The sequence below is a fragment of the Megascapheus bottae genome, chromosome 9, assembly GCF_031878675.1.
Source record: "Megascapheus bottae isolate mThoBot1 chromosome 9, mThoBot2.hap1, whole genome shotgun sequence".
Classification (NCBI taxonomy): domain Eukaryota; kingdom Metazoa; phylum Chordata; class Mammalia; order Rodentia; family Geomyidae; genus Megascapheus; species Megascapheus bottae.
Window position 1 is genome coordinate 11,709,094 of NC_143517.1, and position 21,359 is coordinate 11,730,452.

The window sequence follows — 21,359 nt, forward strand, 5'->3', positions numbered from 1 at the left end:
GGTAGTGCTCTACCACTTGAGCCATAGCACCACTTCCAACTTTTTCTGTGTATGTGGTACCAAGGAATTGAACCCCCAGGGCTTTGTGCATGCTAGGCATTCACTCTATTACTAGGCTACACTCCCAGCCCCCCAGATCCCTAATTAAAATAAAAACCAAACACCATAATCTGTAGATGAGAGCTAGGGTCTTAAGAACTAAGGTAGCAATGGTTTTGGAGAACAGTACTCTGAGTTCGTGCTGTGGATGGGAGAAGGTCATAGTCATCTCTCTAGCTGAGGGTCACCACCATGGGTACCCAACCAGATTTCAGAGCTTTGTAGGGAAGGCTGGGTAAAGTGGGTGCATTTTATAGTTCTGTCTTCTATGTTAGAATCCCAGTTTTGTCCTTTTCTGGCCATATAACTTTGGTTAAGTTAATTTTAATGCTTCAGTTTCTTTCTTATAAATCAGTAACACCAACTATGCAACCAACTAAGAGGGCTTTATGCTAAATACTAAATAGAAGAGAATGCTCTGTTGAGCTAGTGTCACCTGTATCATCTATAGCAAATCATTAAAAGAACAGGGCAGTGTGCTAGATGGCTATCGTAGCCTGTCTCAACCTTAAAACCAGTTTATGTCTTCATCTCCTCCCATTGGTCCAAAAGGACTTGGATAGATGTAGCCTTGTTACATGACAACACGTAGCTCCAGGAGTGTGCATATATGGCGTGTGTGTTTGTGAGAAGGTCGTGCAGGAAGGCAGAGAGCAGTAGCAGCAGCAGTACAAAGACCTTCACTTGGGCTGGGAGTGTAGCCTAGTAGTAAAAGCGCTTGCCTGGCATGCATGAAGACCTGGATTTGATTCCTCGGTACTACATACATAGAAAAAGCCAGAAGTGGTGCTGTGGCTGAAGTGGTAAAACTCCAGCCTTGAGAAAGCCCAAGGACAGTGTTCAGGCCCTAAGCTCAAGCCCCAGGACTGGCACACACACACAAAAAAAGACCTTCACTTTTCCACTGGCAGGAGGGGATCTTTCTTGCTGTTCCTCAGGTCCTCAGTAGATGCTTTGTAGTGTGCCAGGCATTTGTGGCTCATGTCTAGACTTATTAGCTGCTTGGGATGCTGAGGTGTAATGGACAACAGTTTTAAACCAGCTTGGGCAGAAAAGTCTAGGAGACTTCATGTCCCAAATAATAGGCAGAAAACAAGACTTTAAGTTCAGGTTTAGTTCAAGTGATGAGCCCAGTAAGCTCAAGGCCGTGGGTTCAAAACTCTGTACTGGAAAAAAACAAGTAAACAAGGTAAAGAAAGGGAATTTAGCAGTAGTGAACTTTTCCTGCTGTGGTATCTCAGTTAACCAGAAAACAGCCACAATGTAATATTTTCCATTTTAAAAATGGTGTTTGAAAACCAGGTGTTGGTGGCTCATGCCCGTAATCTGGCTACTCAGAAGGCTGAGATCTGAAAATCATGGTTTGAAGCCAGCCTGGAGAGGAAAGTTTGTGAGAATCTTATGTCGAATAAACTACCAAAAAAAGGTGTTGTTGGGCCGGGAGTTTGGCCTAGTGGTAGAGTGCTTGCCTAGCATGCATGAAGACCCAAGTTCGATTCCTCAGTACAATATACATAGAAAAAAGCTGGAAATAGTGCTGAGAAACTGTAGAGCGCTATTTTTGAGCAAGAAGCTCAGAGACAGTGCTCAGGCCTTTAGTTCAAACCTCAGGTTGGGCACAATAACAAAATAAAACAAAACAAAAGAGAATGCTGTTTGAGAGTTCCTGTGCTATAGCTCTACTCTGCATATGTACAAGATGCTCAGTAGTCTGTATTTCACATGAAATTTAATATGCATGCTTGACCCATTAACTGTTTTCACTATATTGGCTCTACTAATTCAATATGTGCTCACGATTTACATGCAATATAAGTGGCTTGTATTACTTGTAACTATTTAAAATTTTTGTTTGTATGGCAGTTCTACCATAAAGGTAACTTAAAAACATGAAAATATTCAAGGTTAAAATATACCTTTAGATAACTTTTAAAGTAAATATTTCAACAATACTTAAATTTTTTTAACTCTAAAATATAAACTGAATCCTTTACCTTTCTGGGCCTGGCTTAATATAGTTTTTTCCAGGTCTTTCCATTTCTTTACAAATGACACAATATCATTCTAATGCATAAGTAAATATGTAGAAGATAAACTTAGCTTATAAACTTGTAAGTATGGTGGTATGCAAATGTATACAGATATATTAACTGAAATACAGTAAATTCAAGAAAGATCTCAAGTAGTGTAGTTTGTTAAGAAAAGCAAAATCAAACTTCAGCAAAATAAAACACCAGAAAGCAGGTACTTGAAAGGGATGGGATGGGGTCAAGGGAAAAGGGATAGACAAATGAAGAGGAGAAGAGAGATAGAGTGCAGTCAAGAGTTGAATGTATGGTTTACAAAATTAAGAAGAGTGAGGAAAGGGCTGAGGGGAGGAGGGAGATGTTGGTCAAAATATTTATAAACTGCATTGTTAAATGGTGACTTCTTGGTACCAGTACTTAGCGATAATAACAAAAAGCAAAAGATAATGTAAAATATAAAAATTAGCCTGAAGTAAGCACTACCATATATTACTGTATTATGTTATATCAGAATTTACATGGTAATTTTCTGGACTATGTCTACAACAAACTATACAAGTTATCCTTATTTTTACCTGACTATGCTAACATTCCTATTTCACTTTCATTTGTGACTTAAATTTAACATGCTAATTCAATGGGCTTTTTCATTACATTTTTTTTGCCAGTCCTGGGCTTGAGCTCAGGGCCTGAGCACTGTCCTTGGACTTTCTCAAGGCTAGAGCTCTACCACTTGAGCCTCAGCACCACTTCCGGCTTTTTTTCTATGTATGTGGTAGCAAGGAATCGAACCCGGGTCTTCGTGCATGCTAGGCAAGCACTTTAACCACTAGGCCAAACTCCTGGCCCCCTTTTTTCATTACATTTTATATAAAATATATCTGTTCATAGTCATGCTTCTTTTAGAACCTTTAATAACTACCACTGGGAGACTTATTATTACACACACACACACACACACACACACACACACACACACACACACACACATCAAATAGTACACTTTACTTTTATGTAGCTACTTAGACTTCGTATCATTTAAAAATATTTTTTATTGTAAAAGTGTTGTACAGTGAGGTTACATTTACGTAAACCAGGCAGTAAGTACCTTTCTCTTTGAACAGTATCAGCACCTCACTTTTTCTCTTGCAGTTTTCCCTTCCTGGCTGCCTTCCCCTGAAGGTTGTATAGTTTGTTTCCAGCATAGTGTCTAATGAGTTGCATTGCTGAATTGGTTTACCCTTTGTACCACTGTTTCTATGATTCCCCTTCTTCCCTGCAAATCAAAAAAACATACAGAAGAAAAAGGGTATCAGAATTAAAACAAACAAACAAACAGAAACAGCCACAGAAAGGAATAAAGCAAAGGAAAAAGGAAAAATAAGGAAAAGAAAAAGAACTGAAAATAGCAAGGTAAAAAGCCTCTTGCTTCCATTTCTTGGCATTCATTTCAGTAAGCATTTTATATAATTGTATACATCTAGCTATCTTTACAAGCCATTTACGGGGCTGGGATATAGCTCAGTGGCAAAGCCTAGCAAGTGCAACATCCTGGATTCGATCCCTAGTACCACAAAAGACAAGACAAAAAACCCCCAAACAAATAAAGAAAAAGCCATTTAAACCATAATTGGGTATGTTTCACACTTGCATTTCTTCAATCTTCACTTCTTTAGCAGGGTTTTATTTTCTCTGAGAACTTACATGACTCCTCATTATTACCCTTTTTTAGCTGGATTTTCAAGGCACGTATTTATAGAAGTAATGCTGCACTTTGGGGGTCACTTAATACTAGCCCTTTTTAAATAAAGCATTGTTTGATTTTTTTCACTTTTCATATAAATAAATTTCTGTTAATATATGCTTAGAATAAACTGCATGCAGGGGTGTCCTGTTTAGCAAAGTGCTGTGTTTTTAGAGGTTGTAAGTGTGAAACATTTTACCCAGCTAATATTAGATAGCTATTCCTGCTGCTCAATATTGCTAAGCAATTTAGACTTCAGAAACACTGTTAGTCAATGAATGCATGGTAAGATTTGTTGCTGCTGTTGTTATTTTAAGCCAGAAAATGCTGAATCATGGAAGAGAACCACACTTGAGATAAACAGAAATTTCTTTTCCCACATATTTTCATTTTCTCCTATGATATTCCTCAATATTTTAAGAGGTGGGTGAGGTTAGCTTAAAAGTAGCAGAGAGGCCGGGAGCTTGGCCTAGTGGTAAAGTGCTTGCCTAGCATGCACAAAGACCCAGGTTCGATTCCTTGGTACCACATACATGGAAAAAAGCCAGAAGTGGTGCTGAGGCTCAAATGGTAGAGCTCTGGCCCTGAGAAAGCCCAAGGACAGTGCTCAGGCCCTGAGCTCAAGCCCAGGACTGCACCCCCCAAAAAAAATGCAGAGAAAATGCTGAAAAATCTGCATGAAGAGCTCAAGTGGTAGATCTCTAGCCTTGAGCAAGACAAGCTCAGCCCTGAATTCAAGCACCAGCGTGTGCACGCACGCACACATAGCTGAGAGATTGCTCTCATGCTATCTACCTCAGCTAACACTTGGTTAAACTTAAATATTATATACTCTGCTGTTTCACATAATGTAACATATTTTCTAATGGATATTCTATGAAGTAGCATATATAATTTTATTTTGAAAAAAATGCACATCTGGGTCATTTGTATTTGTTAAATATCAATCATGTTATTAAAGTTCCAATAGTTCATTGCACAGTTTCCATATATTCCAACAAGTATGTGAAGTTAGATTAGAAAATATATGCCATGGGGCATATATTTACCTAATGGTGGAGTGCTGGCCTAACATGCATGAAGACCTGGGTTCAACTCCCCAGTACCATATACATAGAAAAAGCTGGAAGTGGTGCTGTGTCTCAGGTGGTAGAGCACTAGCCTTGAGAAAGTCCAAGGACAATGCTCAGACCCTGAGTTCAAGCCCTAGGACTGGCAAAAAAGGAAAAAAGAAAAAGAGAAAAGGAAAGAAAAAAATGTGTGTATATATATATATATGTATATATATATATATATATGCCATGCAGAAAGTCCTATAGGATGTGTTTGAATATACCATTGGTATCTAATGGTCTCCACATTTGCTCTAATAAATGTGAGGTTTTAGGAATGCCCTCTATGGTAATATCAGATGTTAATGGCATTGATTACCTGTCAGGCAGTGGGAATTGATGGGAAAATGTCCGCTGTAAAATTAAATAGCATTAGAGTAGACTGTACCACGCATCTGGTGGGGGTGGCGGAGGACGGCTGGGCTGGGAGACTTTGTCAGGGTATTACTTGAAGCTCCAGGTTTTTTTCCCCACATGATTAAGGCAGGCCATCTGTTCTTTGTTAAATGTTTACCAAAACAGCTTTTCTCTAAAAGATTTAAGGAGATGTAGGTCTAGTAAACACTATAATATTTCTGAGCACCTTTTTCACCTTCTTTCGGAAAGTACCAAAACATAATTCTGTTGAATATCAAACAAGATTAATACTTTTTTGTATTTAATCTTTATTTTCCTCCTTCCTATGGAAGATTAAATTTTTTACTAGGTTACAAATTTGTGGCATCATTGATTTCTAAAGAGAAAAATCGAAAGTGATTTGTATGTTGAAGTAGATATTCAAATTTAGGATCTTTTTATGTTGTGTGTACTATCCCTTTTCTAATTTACAAATGTAGAACAGGAAATCTCTTACTTGACATTGATATTTTGTTACTAGAGTTGATTCCATACAGATTAAAGAAAGGAACCAGTCTTGATATTAACATACAGTTCTAAGTTTTAATCATTGTTAAACATTTTCCTTTTCTTTCAGAGAACAACATTTTCATTCAAACAAGTTTGATTTCTATGTCCCATGCCCTACCCACATGTTTTTTCTTTTTAATTGCATTAGTAAATAATGTGCAAGTTGAATGAACTTTAAGCTATTAAATATAAGAAAACAGTTTAAGTTAGATTTCCTTATTGCTTAGGTAATGATAACTTGAATGGTACCTTTATTTTGTCTTTGGAGCATTTATGAGGGGAAATAGAGGAGCATGGGATGGCTCTTCAGTTTATGATTAGCTGTATTGTCTCTGTATATAAGCTGTTCATGGAGGATTTATGTCTGAGTGGTCCTTCTCAAACTTATATCTTGGCTTCTCTCCCTTAGAATATACTCCTTTCCAGATTCATTCACTCTCAAGATTTTTTTTAATACAAAATGAATTTTTTAATTTGTGTCTTTTGTGTGTGTGTGTGTGTGTGTGTGTGTGTGTGTGTGTGTGTGTCTATGTGTCTATGTGGTACTGGGGAAGCAATCCCAGGGCTTAATGCACGTGCTATACTTCTTAGCCATATTTACATTCCTCCACAAGAGTTTGGGGTAGAGTTTGGAAACTAACCTAAACTCTTCACTTTATAGACAAACCAAATCCCACACTGGTAATGTGATTTCCCTAGATAATGTAGCTAGTGGTAGGGTTCTGGGGAGTTTCTTTTTAGTCTTTGCAGCTAGAGAATTGAATGTAGTTTTCCACCGTAGCCATAGCATGGTCTCCTGCTCTTGCTTGGCTCTTGCTCACAGATAGGGAGCCTCGGGAGGCATTTGGCTGGCTAATTAGGGATAGAGTTGTGTGGAGTGGAATTTTCTTCCTGCCCTGGCTTGGAACCATGTTTCTTCAGGTCTCAGCCTCCCGATTACAGGATGTGAGCCTCACAAGTTTTCATATTTTTGTTGTAAAATTCAGGTAAAACGCCATAAAATCTCTATACATAGCATTGGGTAAATGTTCAATGGATATGAGTTATATTAGAACCTGATTTATATTACCTCTATTTAAATGGTTTTTTTTCTCCTTTCTCATGCCAAACCTTGATTTATGTTCCATTAGTCTTTGTTCTCTGTGTGTGGACCTGAACACTTGCCTTCCCAGGTTTTATGTATTGTACAGTATATTGACTTTGACATCAGACTCAGTTGTGTATCCTTGAGCAAAGTACTTACAAAGTATTATTGTCTTCAACGGTATGATCAGTAAGACCATCATGCATAATGAGTTGGGCTGGTATGGGGACTCAGCTGTATTACATGTGTGAAGCTCAAGCCTGGCATATAGTAAGGTTGTTTTTCTTACAGGTATTATCTGCTAGGAGAATTTGAAAAGGACAGAATACAGATTCGTTGAGGCCATAATTGACTCTATGGACAATAATCCAACTCCACCCTGGTTTGGGTTATGGGCTGTGAGGCTGCCACATACGCAGGCCACTTATTTCAGCTGACCATTTAGCATCTTGTTCCATTTGTCATTGTTTTCTTCTGTTGTGAAGCACTCTCTTAGACTGTCCCTAGTGAATATCAAGGATCTCCTATAAGGTATAACCAATTGACTGTTGAGTTAATTTGTGAAATTTCAAAATGGAAGGCTTAAGGATTTAAGAAAAAGATTAGTCATTTCATACCAGTATAAGAAATGTAGTCAATGCAAAAATCATTGTTTGGATAAGTGCTTTTAATTTGATGTTGTAATGTCATTTAAACCAGATGTGGCTTTTTACCGTCTAAAATTTATGTGTTATGCTTATACTTTGTCTTCATACTTCACAGTATGAGAATCCTGCAATGTTGTAAACATAGTTGTTCTTTTTAAGAATGGCTAAATGTTGTACTGTTAATTTACATTCACATTATCACACTGAGAAAAAACTTCTACCTTGATACATTCTTTGTGGTTGCTTTTCTCATCAGCCAGTATTTTTCATGTAGCCTGTTTTAAAAAATGAACAATCTTTTTAGCTCAATGATAGATTTTTCTTTCTTACACAGATTTTTTTTCCTGTATTATTAAATTGGAAAATTTAAAACGTTCTTATTTAGAAGTTTCAACATTTTTTGAATGAGAGAAAAATGATAGATTTTACAACTGTGTAGGTGGTAAAATACCTGATACCTTGAGTATAGAATTAAGACATCAGCCACCAACTTTCAGTTCCTTTCTTTACTGTAAAGAATGATAAACTGATTTCAATTCCTATTTGTGTCTCTTAGCATTCTCCATCGGAGCCCTTTCTAGAGAAACCAGTGCCGGATATGACTCAGGTTAGTGGACCGAATGCTCAGCTAGTGAAGAGCGATGATTACCTGCCATCTGTAGAACAGCAGCCACAGCAAAAGAAGAAGAAGAAGAAAAACAACCACATTGTTGCAGAGGATCCCAGTAAAAGTTTTGGTAAAGAAGACTTCCCTGGTGGGCTTGATAACCAAGAACTAAATAGGAACTCATTGGATGGGTCTCAAGAAGAAAAAAAGAAAAAGAAAAGGCCGAAGGCAAAAAAAGATCCGAAGGAACCGAAAGAACCTAAGGAGAAAAAAGAGCCCAAGGAGCCCAAGACCCCCAAAACCCCTAAGATTCCCAAAGAGCCAAAGGAAAAGAAAGCAAAAACTACCACGCCAAAACCCAAATCCAGCAAAAAGTCAAGGTAGGCTGTGGGCAGGAACCACCACCACAAGACACTGATCGTGAACCTGGGGCTACCTAGCAGTGATGGCCTGTCAAGCCGCAGGTCAGGGTGGGCAGAAGGCATGTTTATATCCATCATCATGGTTGAGCTTTTCTCCTTGACATTTAAACTGAAAAGTTTAGGTTTTTTTTAATGCATTTTGAAATAATTTAGTATTGTCCTTATGGACTGTTAATTTAGAAGCATTACTGGATAAAAATCATTTTTCCGTATTTTTGTGACAGTGTGTTATTTAGCAAGTGGAACCAGGTTAGCAACAGAGTTATTTGCAAGCATAATCCCATAGCCTCATCATCAGTGGCTGTGCAGAACTGTAGAAAAAAGGTCATAGAAGAAGAAAACAAGGCCACAGTGTGTCCCTAAATCCTCCAGCCCAATTCCCCAGATTTTGAAACAGGTGAACTAATTCTCACCCATTTGGCAGGCTAAGCCTTCCAAGGGCAGGTTGAAGACCTGTTGGGTAGCATGGGAGAAATTAAATAGCAGTCATCCATTAGATATGCCCTCAAAACAGTATGAATTCTAGATTCTAGAAAAGAATCTACTTCACTGAATATTCCCCAGCCAACTCTCTGACCCCCCAGAAGGCATATTTATTCAGGAAGAAAATCCGAGAGGAGAAGACATTGAAGACTAATTCTTTTCATTTGTCCTGAACATTTCTAACAACTGTTCTGAACCTGTTCCAAACATCTGAATCTATTTTTCAGAGTATGGCTCATGTTAGAAAATATAGTTTCCAGATGGAAGTATGGTCAGACTAGGTTAATCTGAGCCTCTTTACAAACTCTGTTAGGAAACATGCCCCATCTTCTGCTACCACATGCACGTGTAAACACATGCACACATGCATGTACACATATGCTCCATTCTACAGTGACCTTGAACACTCTGAAATTGCTGGCCCATAAAATATTAACTTGTAGGCTGCAGCGTGTGTGTGTGTGTGTGTGTGTGTGTGCGCGTGTATGTGCACACACGCACACACACACTAGTACACAAAAACAATAGAGGGGATTATGTCTCTAATGGGAAAGATATTGTCACAAAATGAAAGGATGAGATGCTTTTTTAGCAGTTTCCCTGCTAGAAATATCTAAGTAACCCCATACATTATTCTGTGGTATGTCAACAGGATAGTCATTGACTTCTTTTCCTGTGAATATCCTATATGTTGCCCAAACAACTGAATTACTTTTCAGTAATTTAAACTTCCTCATAACTCCATATTTACTTTTTCTCTTTTTTCTTTTTGCCAGTCCTAGTGTCTGGGCACTGCCCCTGAGCTTCTTTTGCTCAAGGCTAACATTCTACTTGAGCCACAGTTCCACTTTTGTCCTTTTCTGTTTCTATCGTGCTGGGAATAGAACCCACGGCTTTATGCATGCTGGGCATGCTACTACTGAAGCCACGTTACCAGCCTTACTTTTTGCATCTGTTATGCCCTTCTTTCTTTTCTTTTGCTTTTTGTTTGTTTGTTTGTTTTTTGGTCAGTGGTGAGGCTTGGACTCTGGGCGTGGGCGCTGTCCCTGAGCTCTTCAGCTCAAGGCCCTTGTGCCTCAGCCCCACTTCCCATTTTCTAGTGATTAACTGGAGATAACAGTCTCACATTCTTTAGTGCCTAGGCTGGCTTTGAACCGCAACCCTCAAATCTTGGCCTCCTGAGTAGCTAGGATTACAGATGTGAAGCATGCCTCACTTTCTGCTGTCCATTTTTTCTCCTTATGAACATTCTTCTAAACCCATACTTATTATATAAAGAAAGTTTGTTTATGAAGAAATATTTTACTAGATGCTTATTATTTATAGGTACTAATTTAATTGTTAAGAATATGTCACTGAATAATGAAGACAGACTTTCAGTCTGATTTTATGATAGGAGGTGATTACCAAAATCTAAATATTACATTTTTGGCAGGAAGAAGCATGTGCTTTTTTTTCTTCCATGGAAAAAGAAATTAAACTGAGGTTTGAAAACGAACGTTGGTTTGTTTTTTCCTTAAAATATAGGAATCTGTGTTCTCAAAAAGTATTCTAGAATTCAGAAAATACATCATAAATATTAATTTTTGTGTCAATATATTTTTGACTTCAATTTTCATTGTGATCTTTTGAATTTTTCACTTAATGGTAGAAATTGATGAAAACCACTCTACATGAGATACTATCATAAATTTCCAAGTATGTTTACGGTTTCCAACTCTGAGTATCAGACTGGCCCTGTTTTAAAACTTACCTGAGCATCCTTACCTCCTGTTGAGAACTGTGTTAATTATTGGAATGCTATATACTTTGCAACACAGTTTCACACTTTTGATAGGAGAAGAAGTTGTGTTTTCTTCCAGGAAGACTGGTTAAAGTTATTCCTTTCCCTCTGTTGCTTTTGACTAATAATTCTAGTGTTTTGTAGTCTGAAAATGTTTGATAAATTTGGAGATGAACAAGTGAAAAGGAGCTTATGAAATTTGTCTTAGAGAATTAGGAAGCCATGCTGGGGTAGGTGGCAGGTTCTGAGGCTGTGGGTGCCACCTCTGTTGGCCCTGCTAACCTCAGTGAAGTGTGCCATGAAAGGCCTTCCCTGTAAATGGTGGTCTTTTAAGGTTGGCTGTTCAAATGTATGATAATTAAATTTACATTTTAAATTAATTAACAACCAAACTATTGTTTGGTTGTTTTTTTTTTATCAAACCACTTTGTTTTTATTTCTATTGATTGGATGAGTTCAGTTGTAGTCTCCTTGTTCTGCTACATCTACAAGGAACTAGCATTGCTGAATCAAGGATAACCGGAATGCACACAACTACATGTAAATTCTGAACGGCATAGCAGAATAATTATGTAAATTGAATATGCAGTGATGAAGGTAATAGGGGGTTTGGGTTATGTTAGTGCTGGTGTTGAATTGCCGTAGCAGTTTGCTTTTAAGCACTGGAATACAACAGTGGCAATTTTGTTTTGCAAAATGTTATGTGATACCAGTTATTTCCATCCTTGAATAAGTTAACTTGATGAATTTGTTTATACAGAAAATAATTTTCCTTCAGAGGGCTGAAACAGAGGGAATAAACAGAAGTGAAATAAAAATTTAGCCCTAGTACTACTTGCATATTTCCTCTGTAGCCCTGCATGTCACAACAGCACGCTGCCTTTGCTGTCCTTTGAGTGGGTGGTGAAGAAGTGACCTGCTGGTGGTCTGGCTCTCTGCTCCCTGACACTGGCAGGGAGGGATCTTGGTCAGCTGGTCTGCATCATTCACATACCTTAGGTAATAAAGGATAGAGAGAGTGGCTGTTGTCAGGGAGTTGTCTCTCTTCCCATGCCTTTACCCCTGGTGTTTTTCTTTTTCCTTGCAGCCCACCTGGTTCTGTAAAGTGACAAAAGCCTAAAATTTTGACCATTCTCAGAACAGGATTTTTTTTTTTTTAAATCATCAGCAAATGGTTGCATTCGTCTTCCTATACAAGAGAACCTAAAAGAATTTGCCCAGGTTCTGTTATATAGAACAATAGTGGGACATAAAAAATTGTTCAGCATCTCAGGAAAGAGTATTTAAAATCCCAGTAATGAAGAAGATAGGCTACATTTCTTTTTTCTAATAGGACTGTTGTCTTTTTCTCCTCTTTTTAATTTTTTAAAAATTATTGCTTTTAGTACTGTACAATTGGCAGCTAATATCGGAAAGAAATGCTAAGACATTTGTGGGACAGAGAGGAGGTCATTTTGCATATGCAAGGTTTCTTGCAACTGAGATATGAGGATTTGCATTCTTGTTTTGTGGTGTGTGTGTGTGTGTGTGTGTGTGTGTGTGTGTGTGTTTGTATGTGCATGAGCTCTGTGGAATGAGAGAATTTGGAGACAGTGCTTCCATTGAATGCCTCTTGAAGGATTTAGTGGTCCATTTAGCTATATAAAGATTATTTGAATGTATGGAAAGAGGTGTATTTGGCCAAAGATTGTGAATTAACTACTGAGCCTAAATGAAGCAATAGGGTTTGCTGCAGGTGCAGTTTCTAGGCACATGTTTTGTTCCTTATTCTGTTTTCTATTCCTAGTGTTTAATTTAGTAGAAAGCGAAAAATATTTTCCAGTTGTGTGAAGATATCATTATTGTCAACTGGGAAATGGACTCACTACTCTTATTTTGTTTAAAAAAAAAACCTGAAAGGTGCACTTTTGTGATATGCACTGTGATTATCATTAATAGTAATAGTCTGTGTAGAAGTCCTCCCTCTACCCCTCAGGAACTTATTTTCAGACACTGTTTTCTAAATTTTGATTTAACAATGGAGGGACATTTACTTAAGAAATATTTATATTTAGCCCCAAACCCCAACAGTGACATATTTTGATTAATACATATTTTATAGTGTGTCTAGTATATGTAAAATTTCTCAATAGAAATTAGAGGCAAAAACAAAAACCAGGGCCTGGGAGTTTGGCCTAGCGCTAGAGTGCTTGCCCAGCATGCATTAAGACCCAGGTTTGATTCCTCAGTACTACATACATAGCAAAAAGCCAGAAGTGGTGCTGTAGCTCAAGTGGTAGAGCTCTAGCTTTGAGAAAGATCAAGGACAATGCTCAGGCCCTGAGTTGAAGCCTGAGGTCTGGCAAAAAAAAAACAAAAACAAAAAACAACAACAGAAAAACCCATGAAGCCAGGCTTGGTAATAACTACCCTCTCCCCCCACAAAAAAAATCTGGGTGCTGGTGGCCCATTGTAATCCTAGCTACTCAGGAGGCTGAGATCTGAGGATCATGCTTCGAAGACAGACCAGGCAGGAAAATCTATGAGACTCTTATCTCCAATTAACCATCAGAAAACCAGAAGAGGAGCTGTGGCTCAAAATGGTAGAGGTAGAGTTCTAGACTTGAGCAAAAAAACCTCAAGGACAGTGCTCAAGCTCTGAGTTCAAGCCCCAGGACCCACAAAAACTAAACAATAACCCTACATTTGCAGGTGTTTCCCCACCAGCAACATATTTAACAAATCAAACTTTGGCTTTCTTTTTTCTCTCTCCTTATTCTTCTTTTCTTGTTATTTTACTCATGTGTTACCAGATAATTGGAGGAACAAATATTTACTCTCTTGGCAGTGATGCCTGCTGAAAAGGAGATATATTTAAAATGTGTAGTCATAAAATGGACTTTTGAGTGCTTTCAGTATGGCAGGAAACAAGGAAGTAAAAGTGCCCATGAATATCATGTGTCTGAGCCTGTGAACCTATCCTGTCTAGTCTCTGGTTCCTTAAATTGAAGCTTCAGGTTAGGGATGGGCCTGGTGTCCACATCCTGCTTGTCTCAAAGCTTGATTTTTCTATAACCAAACAAGGAAAGGATGATTTAAATTCCCATTCCTTTCCTTTAGGACAACCCATTTAGGGCCTTTTGTTGTCCTTGAGGGCTCCTTTGTGCCCTTCCTTTCTGATTCATTTTAAATCAAGAGAACAAGCAAGGCTGGAGAGTCAACAGCTACTTTGAGTATAGGCTCTGTTATCTTTGACAGCATGTGGTTCAGCTTATATCCCTGAGGAAGAGAATGCCCAGCAACACTGACCTTTGGAAGCAAGTTCTGCTCACTCATGCTGTCTGCTTAATCCTGGATGGGACCACACTGAGTCTGCTAGAAATATATTTCTGTCCATCCATAAACAACAGTGGGCTTCAAAGCAGTGGCCTGCTGCCACTTTGTCTATGTGGGAGTGGGTGATTGACTACTTGCTTTCAGCTCACACTGTACCCACAAAATGAAACTTGGGAAAGGTGAAGGCTGTGAGTAGTCATGGGATGTTAGAAGAAAATTTTCCTGGAGACACATCCTTTTGAAACCTCTCCTGCATGGAATTTTAAAGTGTAGCATGTTTTGCCACAATACCTGTGATTGTGATTTGGAGAAATACAGATTAGAAGAGATTGTAAACTGATTTTTTTTTAAAGATTAAAAAGTATTATGCCAAAATGCTTTGGAAAAAAATAGAACATTGTGTACACATGCAAAGTTTATTTCCTAATAATATAAAGAATTTTTTGCTATCTGTGGTCTGCTTAGACAAAACATCCCTTAAATCATTGGGTATTTGTCTGGAGCCTTTGAACAGAGCATGAGCCATTTCTTAGTTCAGCCACCTCTAGAAGGAAGTCTGTGGTTTAGCTTTAAAGTACTAAGTAGAGAAATAGTACGAATTAAGGAAAGAAGACTTGTTTACTAGAAAGACAACACCCTTAATCTTCCATTAGAATACTACTTTTATATATGGTCCTATATTTGATAGAAACAGTGTCATTTCACAGAAGTTTGACTTTTCTTGCTTTGATCGTCTGCTCTCCTTTGTGGTTTGGCCATTTGGTCTGACTAATTCTCTTCCTATCTATAGCACCCCATTGACATGTGAGTAGTAGCATTTCTCTGTTGTATTAACTATGATGGCAGATGCAAGAGGATAATTTAAATTTGGGTCCACATCATGGGATTGTGAGTGCTGCAGTTACCTTTTTCCCTCTTAAAGTTACAAGAATGCTTTCCATAAATAAAACTTAGTGTTTGCCTTACAGTTTGACACTTGGAATGATATTCTATAATAAATAGCAGTTGAAAGTTTGTGTGTGTGCACATATGTGCAAATGTGTCTTAGTACTGGGGCTTGAACACAAGGCCTCACACTCTTGATTAGCTGTTTTGTTCAAGCTGGCTCTGCCATTTGACCCATACCTCCATATCTAGCTTTTTGATGATTAATTGGAAATAAATCACATAGACTTTACTTTCTGGGCTGGCATTGAACTGCCACCCTCAGATCTCAGTCTCCTGAGTAGCTAGGGTTATATATGTAAACTGCCTATCTAAAGTACCACCTTTGTGTCAGCTTTGTAAGTTCAAACTTAAGTTTGAGTTTTTGGCGTGTGTGTGTGTGTGTGTGTATGCATGTGTGTGTGCGTGAGCTCCTATGCCTGTCTGTACTAAGGCTTGTACCAAATTTAAGACCTCAACTCTTTGTTGACAGATTCTTGCTCATGGCTAGACTCTACCACTTGACCCATACCTCTAGTCTGTTATTTTGCTGGTCAGTTGGAGGTGGAATCTCACAGATTTTTCTGCAGTGGCTGGTTTCAAACCCTACTTCTCCAGACTTCAGCCTGAGTAGCTAGGTTTATAGATGGGAGCCACTGATGACTGTCATGTTACATTACAGTTCCAGACAGTGTCAAGTAACCAAAGTGGTGAATGTCTGTGTTGATCCTCAGTGATCAGATAACATTAGCTAACTGGACTGACAATTTCACTGTTTCTCTGGAAGGTCTTAATTCAATCCATAAAACTCATCTTTTCTTTAGAGTATATTGATGTTGAAACCAATTTTGTTCTTTCTGGAACAATTTGTACTGTATTTTAAAACTTAATTTAATTTTATTGTAAAGGTGATGTACACAGGGGTACAGTTACATAAGTAAGGTAATGAGTACATTTCTTATTGAACAGTGTTATCCACTCCCTCATTTCTCCCACTTTCCCTTCTCTCCAATCCTTCTTTCTCCTAAGCTATAAAGTTCATTCTTAACAAAATACCTTGTAACTATTGCTGTTTCATTCATTACTTTGTCCTTTGTCTCAGCAGTCCATTCCCCAAAACAAATAAATGTATATACAAGACACAGGGTACCAAAATTAAAAACAGTGACAATAGGGGATAAACCATAGGGGATAGACAATGGAGAAAAGAATAATTTCACAGAATACATTAAAAAGAAAAAAACCTCATATTTCCATTTCTTGGAGCTCATGTCTATTAGCATCATTTTATGTGGTCATATGTTGAGCTATTGTGATCCTCTGCTAGGACTATCCTAGATATGTACTAATTATTACAAATGAGGGAAACCATGGAGCCTATATTCCTTTGGGTCTGGTTTACTTAATATTTTTTTCAAAGTCATTCCATTTGCTTACAAAGAGGTGATGTCATTTTTTCTGATGGAAGCATAGAATTCCATTGTGTATATATACCACATTTTCTTGATCTATTCATGTACTGAAGGGCATCTGGGTTGGTTCCATGTCTGAAGCTAATGCTTCAGTGAACATAGTTGTGCTGGTAGCTTTAGGGTGGCCTTGTTTGTGATCACTTGAGTAAATGCCCAGGAGTGGGGTTGCTGGTCATAGGGGAGCTTTATGTTTAGTCTTTTGAGGAACCTCCAAACTCCTTTCCAGTGTGGTTGAACCAGTTTACATTCCCACCAAGAGTGTAGTGGTGTAGTGTTCCCTCTTGGTCGTATTCCTGCCTTTATCTGTTATTCTTGATAATGGTCATTCTAACTGGGGTAAGGTGGAATCTCAATGTAGTTTTGATTTGCATTTCTTTTTAAATTTTTTATTTAATTATGTATCTTGCTATTCTTTGGGCTTGAACTCAAGGCCTGAGTACTGTCCTTGGGCTTCCAAGGACAGAACTAGAGCTCTTCCACTTGAGCTAAGTACCATTTCCAGCCTTTTTTTCCCCCCTATATATGTGGTACTGAGGAATTAAATCTGGGTCTTCATAGATGCTAGGCAAGTACTCTACCACTAGGCCAAACTTCCAGCTCTGATTTGCATTTCTTTTATAGCCAGAGATGTTGAGAATTTCTTCATGTGTCTATCAGCTATTCTTATTTCCTCTGCAGAGACGTTTCTTTTTAATTCTTTCTTTTTAAAAAGTTATAAATTTATTTTTCTTTGTTTTCTTTTTAATTCTTTAGCCCATTTATTAATGGAGTGGTTTTTCTTTGAGTATTTTTTAATTGGGCGGGAGTAAGTTTTTGAGCTCCAGGTATATTTTTGGTATAAAGCCCTTGTCTGTTGTATGGCTAGTGAAGATTTTCTCCCAATCTGTGGGCTATTTATCTTGCTAGCTATGTCCTTTGTCATGATCTGCATTTTCATGCAATTCCATTTATCTACCCTTTCTTTGATTTGTTGTGTTTCTGGATCTTCATTTAGGAAGTTTTGACAAATGTCAAGGAGCCTTAGTATATCCTCTATCCCTTCCTGTAATATTCTCAGGGTATTTGCTCTTGCCTCGAGGTCTTCAACCCATTTGGAGTTGATTCTGCTGCAGGGTAATATGAGGATCTTCAGTTTTCTACATGAACATAGTTTTGCCAGTACCATTTGTTGAAGATGATATCTTTCTTTCATTTGATGATTTTGGATCCCTTATCAAAGATTAGGTGGCCATAGGTCTGTGGGATCATTTCTGGATCTTCAATTCTATTCCATTGGTCCTCAGGCCTATTCATCTGCTTGTACTACACTTTAAAACAAACAAAGAAAACAAAAATGCCCTTTAAAAATAGGGAACTCTTAAGGCAGGATTCCGCTATTATTGGAAAATATAAAATACCCACTACTGGTTCAGATTAGGAAAAAATATTCACCAGGAAAGGTTTCAGAGACCTGATAGATACCACAAAAGGTCAAATCAATACTAGAGTCTTATACCAGGCAGACAGATTCCTTCTTGTCTCTGGGTCCAGCTCCATGAGTGCCACTTAGTTCAGGTTTGTTTGTAACCTGCAAAGGCAATAAATGTTGAATATGAAATACACATTGTGAATAAAAACAAGTTAGGCTTCTTGATCTTTCCTGAATTTCTTTGGCATTCTTTTCCTAAAAGCTTAGTGCAGTTTGCTAAGTAAGAACTTTATTTTTAATAATGACTCCTAAAAGTGACAATGTAAGTAAGTTGTCTTACACATTCCTTAGTGACTTTCATAGAACTTAAGAGTTAATAGTTTGTCCTTGAAATCATACATTTGTTCATAATAAAGTAGAATTCCTTCTTTCACTTTTTTTTCAAAATCTTTTTTCTTAAGAAGAAAAATAGAGTGAAGACTGGTTGTGTTTTTACTGCTATTGTAAAGATGATATATAAACAGGTTACAGTTACATAAGTTAGCTAATGAGTATATTTTGTTTTGAACAATGTCACTTCTTTCTCATTTTCCCTAGTTTTTCCCCTCCTGTTCACCCTCCTCCACAGGTTTTTAACATAGGTCTAGTCAGTATCACTGCTGCATTTGTTCACCTTTTATCCCAGCATTTCTGTGCTATCCTTATCCTCTCCCAAACTGATAAGCTTAACATACAAGACAAAAGGTAGAGAAATCAAAAACAGCAACAAAGAAGAAAACAAAAACCTAAAAGCAAAATAACAAAAAAAACCCTCTTGTTTCCATTTCTGGAGTTCATTTCAATAAACATCATTTTCTATACCCATGTGCACATAGCTAGAGAGCCTTTGTGATCCTCTCCTGAGAATGTCCTGTGTATAATGTATCATGTCTAAGTGTAACCTTTTTTTGTCTTTTACTTACAGATTTATAGGCACATTCTAGTTACCAAAAATGAGAGAAACCATGCAACCTATGTTTCTTTGGGTCTGGCTTACTTTTTCTTAATGTAATTTTGTCCATATCTTTCCATTTCCTTATGAATGGTACAATATTCTTTCTGCTGAAGCATAGAACTCCATTCTGTGTATATACCACATTTTCTTTATCCATTCCTTCTCTGAGGGGCATCTGGGTTGATTCCATATCTATCTTATAATAAACAGTGCTGCAATGAACATGGTTTTTCTTGTAGTTTTAGTGTGGTCTTGTTTGTGGTCTATTGGGTAATGGCTCAGGAGTGGAATTGTTGGGTCTAGGGAAGCTCTATGTTTAATCTTTTGAGGAACCCCATATTGCTTTCCAGAGTGGTTTTTTTTGTGTAGGTCCTAGAACTTGAACTCATGGTTTGAATACTGTCCCTTAGCTTTTTTTTTTTTTTTTTTTTTTTTTTTTTTGCCCAAGGATAGTGCTCTACCACAAGAATCACAGCACCGACTTCTGGCTTTTTTGGTGGTTAGATAGAGGTAAGAGTCTCATGCACCTTCCTGCTTGGGCTTCCTGCTTTGAACATCAGTCCTCAGATTCCAGTCTCCTAAACAGTTTAGGATTACACACATGAGACACCAGCACTATATCATTTCCGGCTTTTTGGTGGTTAGTTGGAGATGAGAGTCTCAGATTTTTCTGCCTATGCTGGCTTTGAATCAGGATCCTGTTTTCTCAGCCTCCTGAATAGTGAGGAATAGGAGTTAAGTAATTTAGGATTTAAAATAATAGTTTAGGAGTTAAAATGATGACATCTGCTTGAAGCCAAGTTTGTGGGCACTATACTAGACAACTAAGAACAGAGATACACAATGCGCTGTACATTCCTAGGCCTTAAGAAGAGGAGTACTGGTTATCTTAACATGAAGATGTTGATTTTTTTTTTTTTTTACCAATCCTGGGCCTTGAACTCAGGGCCTGAGCACTGTCCTTGGGTTTTCTCAAGACTAGAGCTCTACTACCTGAGCCACAGCACCACGTCTGGCTTTTTCCTATGTATGTGGTATGGAGGAATTGAACTCAGGTCTTCATGCATGCTAGGCAAGCACTCTACCACTAGGGTAAACTCCTGGCTCAAGATGTTGACCTTATTATTTTTCAGCATTTATTTTCCCTCTTTCCTGTTTGTTTTATTGCCTGTAATTATAACATTCTAGTTTAGTCGTGGGATTTAAAATTTTTTATTCTATTATGTATGACTGATTTTGTGTTTTTTCATATTTTATGCTGTTTTAGTCTTTCAAACTGCCTTGTGCATTTCCTATGTTGGTTTGCTCTTTTTATTTATTTATTTAATTTTTTGCCAGCCCTGGGCTTGGGCTCAGGGCCTGAGCACTGTCCTTGGACTTTCTCAAGGCTTAGCACTCTACCACTTGAGCCTCAGCACCACTTCCAGCTTTTTTTCTATGTATGTGGTACCAAGGAATTGAACCCGGGTCTTCGTGCATGCTAGGCAAGCACTCTACCACTAGGCCAAACTCCTGGCCCCTGGTTTGCTCTTTTTATAATTTAATTTTAAATGTATAAAAAGCTCACTGAGCCAAGCATTGGTGGCACACCCCTGTAATCCTAGCTACTCAAGAGGCTGAGATCTGAGGATAATAGTTTAAAGCCAGTCTAGCAGGAAAATCCATGAAACTCTGAACTCCAGGTATCCACCAGAAAATGAAATGTGGCTTTAAGTGGTAAAGCCTTTAGTGAAAGAGCTCAGGGACAGTGCCTGGCCCTGAGTTCAAACTCCAGGACTGACACCTCACCCCCTCCCCCCAGCAAAAAATAAAGAGCTCACTGGCCAGGTATAGTGGTATTTGCCTGAATCTCAGTAGTCAGGAGGTAAAGGCAGGAAGATGGAGTTTAAGACTGGCCTAGGCTGCATAGTGTGCACTATCTACATCAGTCTGGGCCGTGAAATCCTGTCTTTAGAAAAGAAGGGTGGGTGGAGCTAGTCTTGCCTAATAATAATTAAAGGGAATTCCTGCTGTGGTTGTGGGGAGTTCAATGGCATTGAGCAGTTGACCCTAACAGCTGACTGTGTGTTTCATTATGCTAACACAGAGTTGCAGTATGACACAGGCATTCTTTGTAACACCCTACATGGCATCCTGTGCTACAGATGCCTCTCTTTTCTTCTCTCTCTCCCCCTTCCCCCCCTCTCCCTTTTATGGGTCATGGGGCTTGAACTCTGGGCCTGGGTGCTGTCCCTGAGCTCTTCAGCTCAAGGCTACCAACCTACCCCTTGAGCTTCAGCCCCACCTCCCATTTTCTAGTTATTAATTGGAGATAAGAGTCTCGTGTTCTTCA

The 21,359-nt window shown here is 38.3% G+C and overlaps 1 protein-coding gene across 4 annotated transcripts in view; it reads left to right on the top strand.

Annotated features, from left to right (window-relative positions):
* The window catches only part of Chd7 (chromodomain helicase DNA binding protein 7), a 213,290-nt gene that overhangs the window by 102,303 nt on the left and 89,628 nt on the right, over positions 1–21,359 (top strand). For all 4 annotated transcript variants that reach the window (XM_090338855.1, XM_090338857.1, XM_090338856.1 and 1 more), the window contains one exon: positions 8,176–8,606. In XM_090338855.1, coding sequence (XP_090194981.1) covers positions 8,176–8,606 — 431 coding nt within the window. The remainder of the gene's footprint in view (positions 1–8,175; positions 8,607–21,359) is intronic.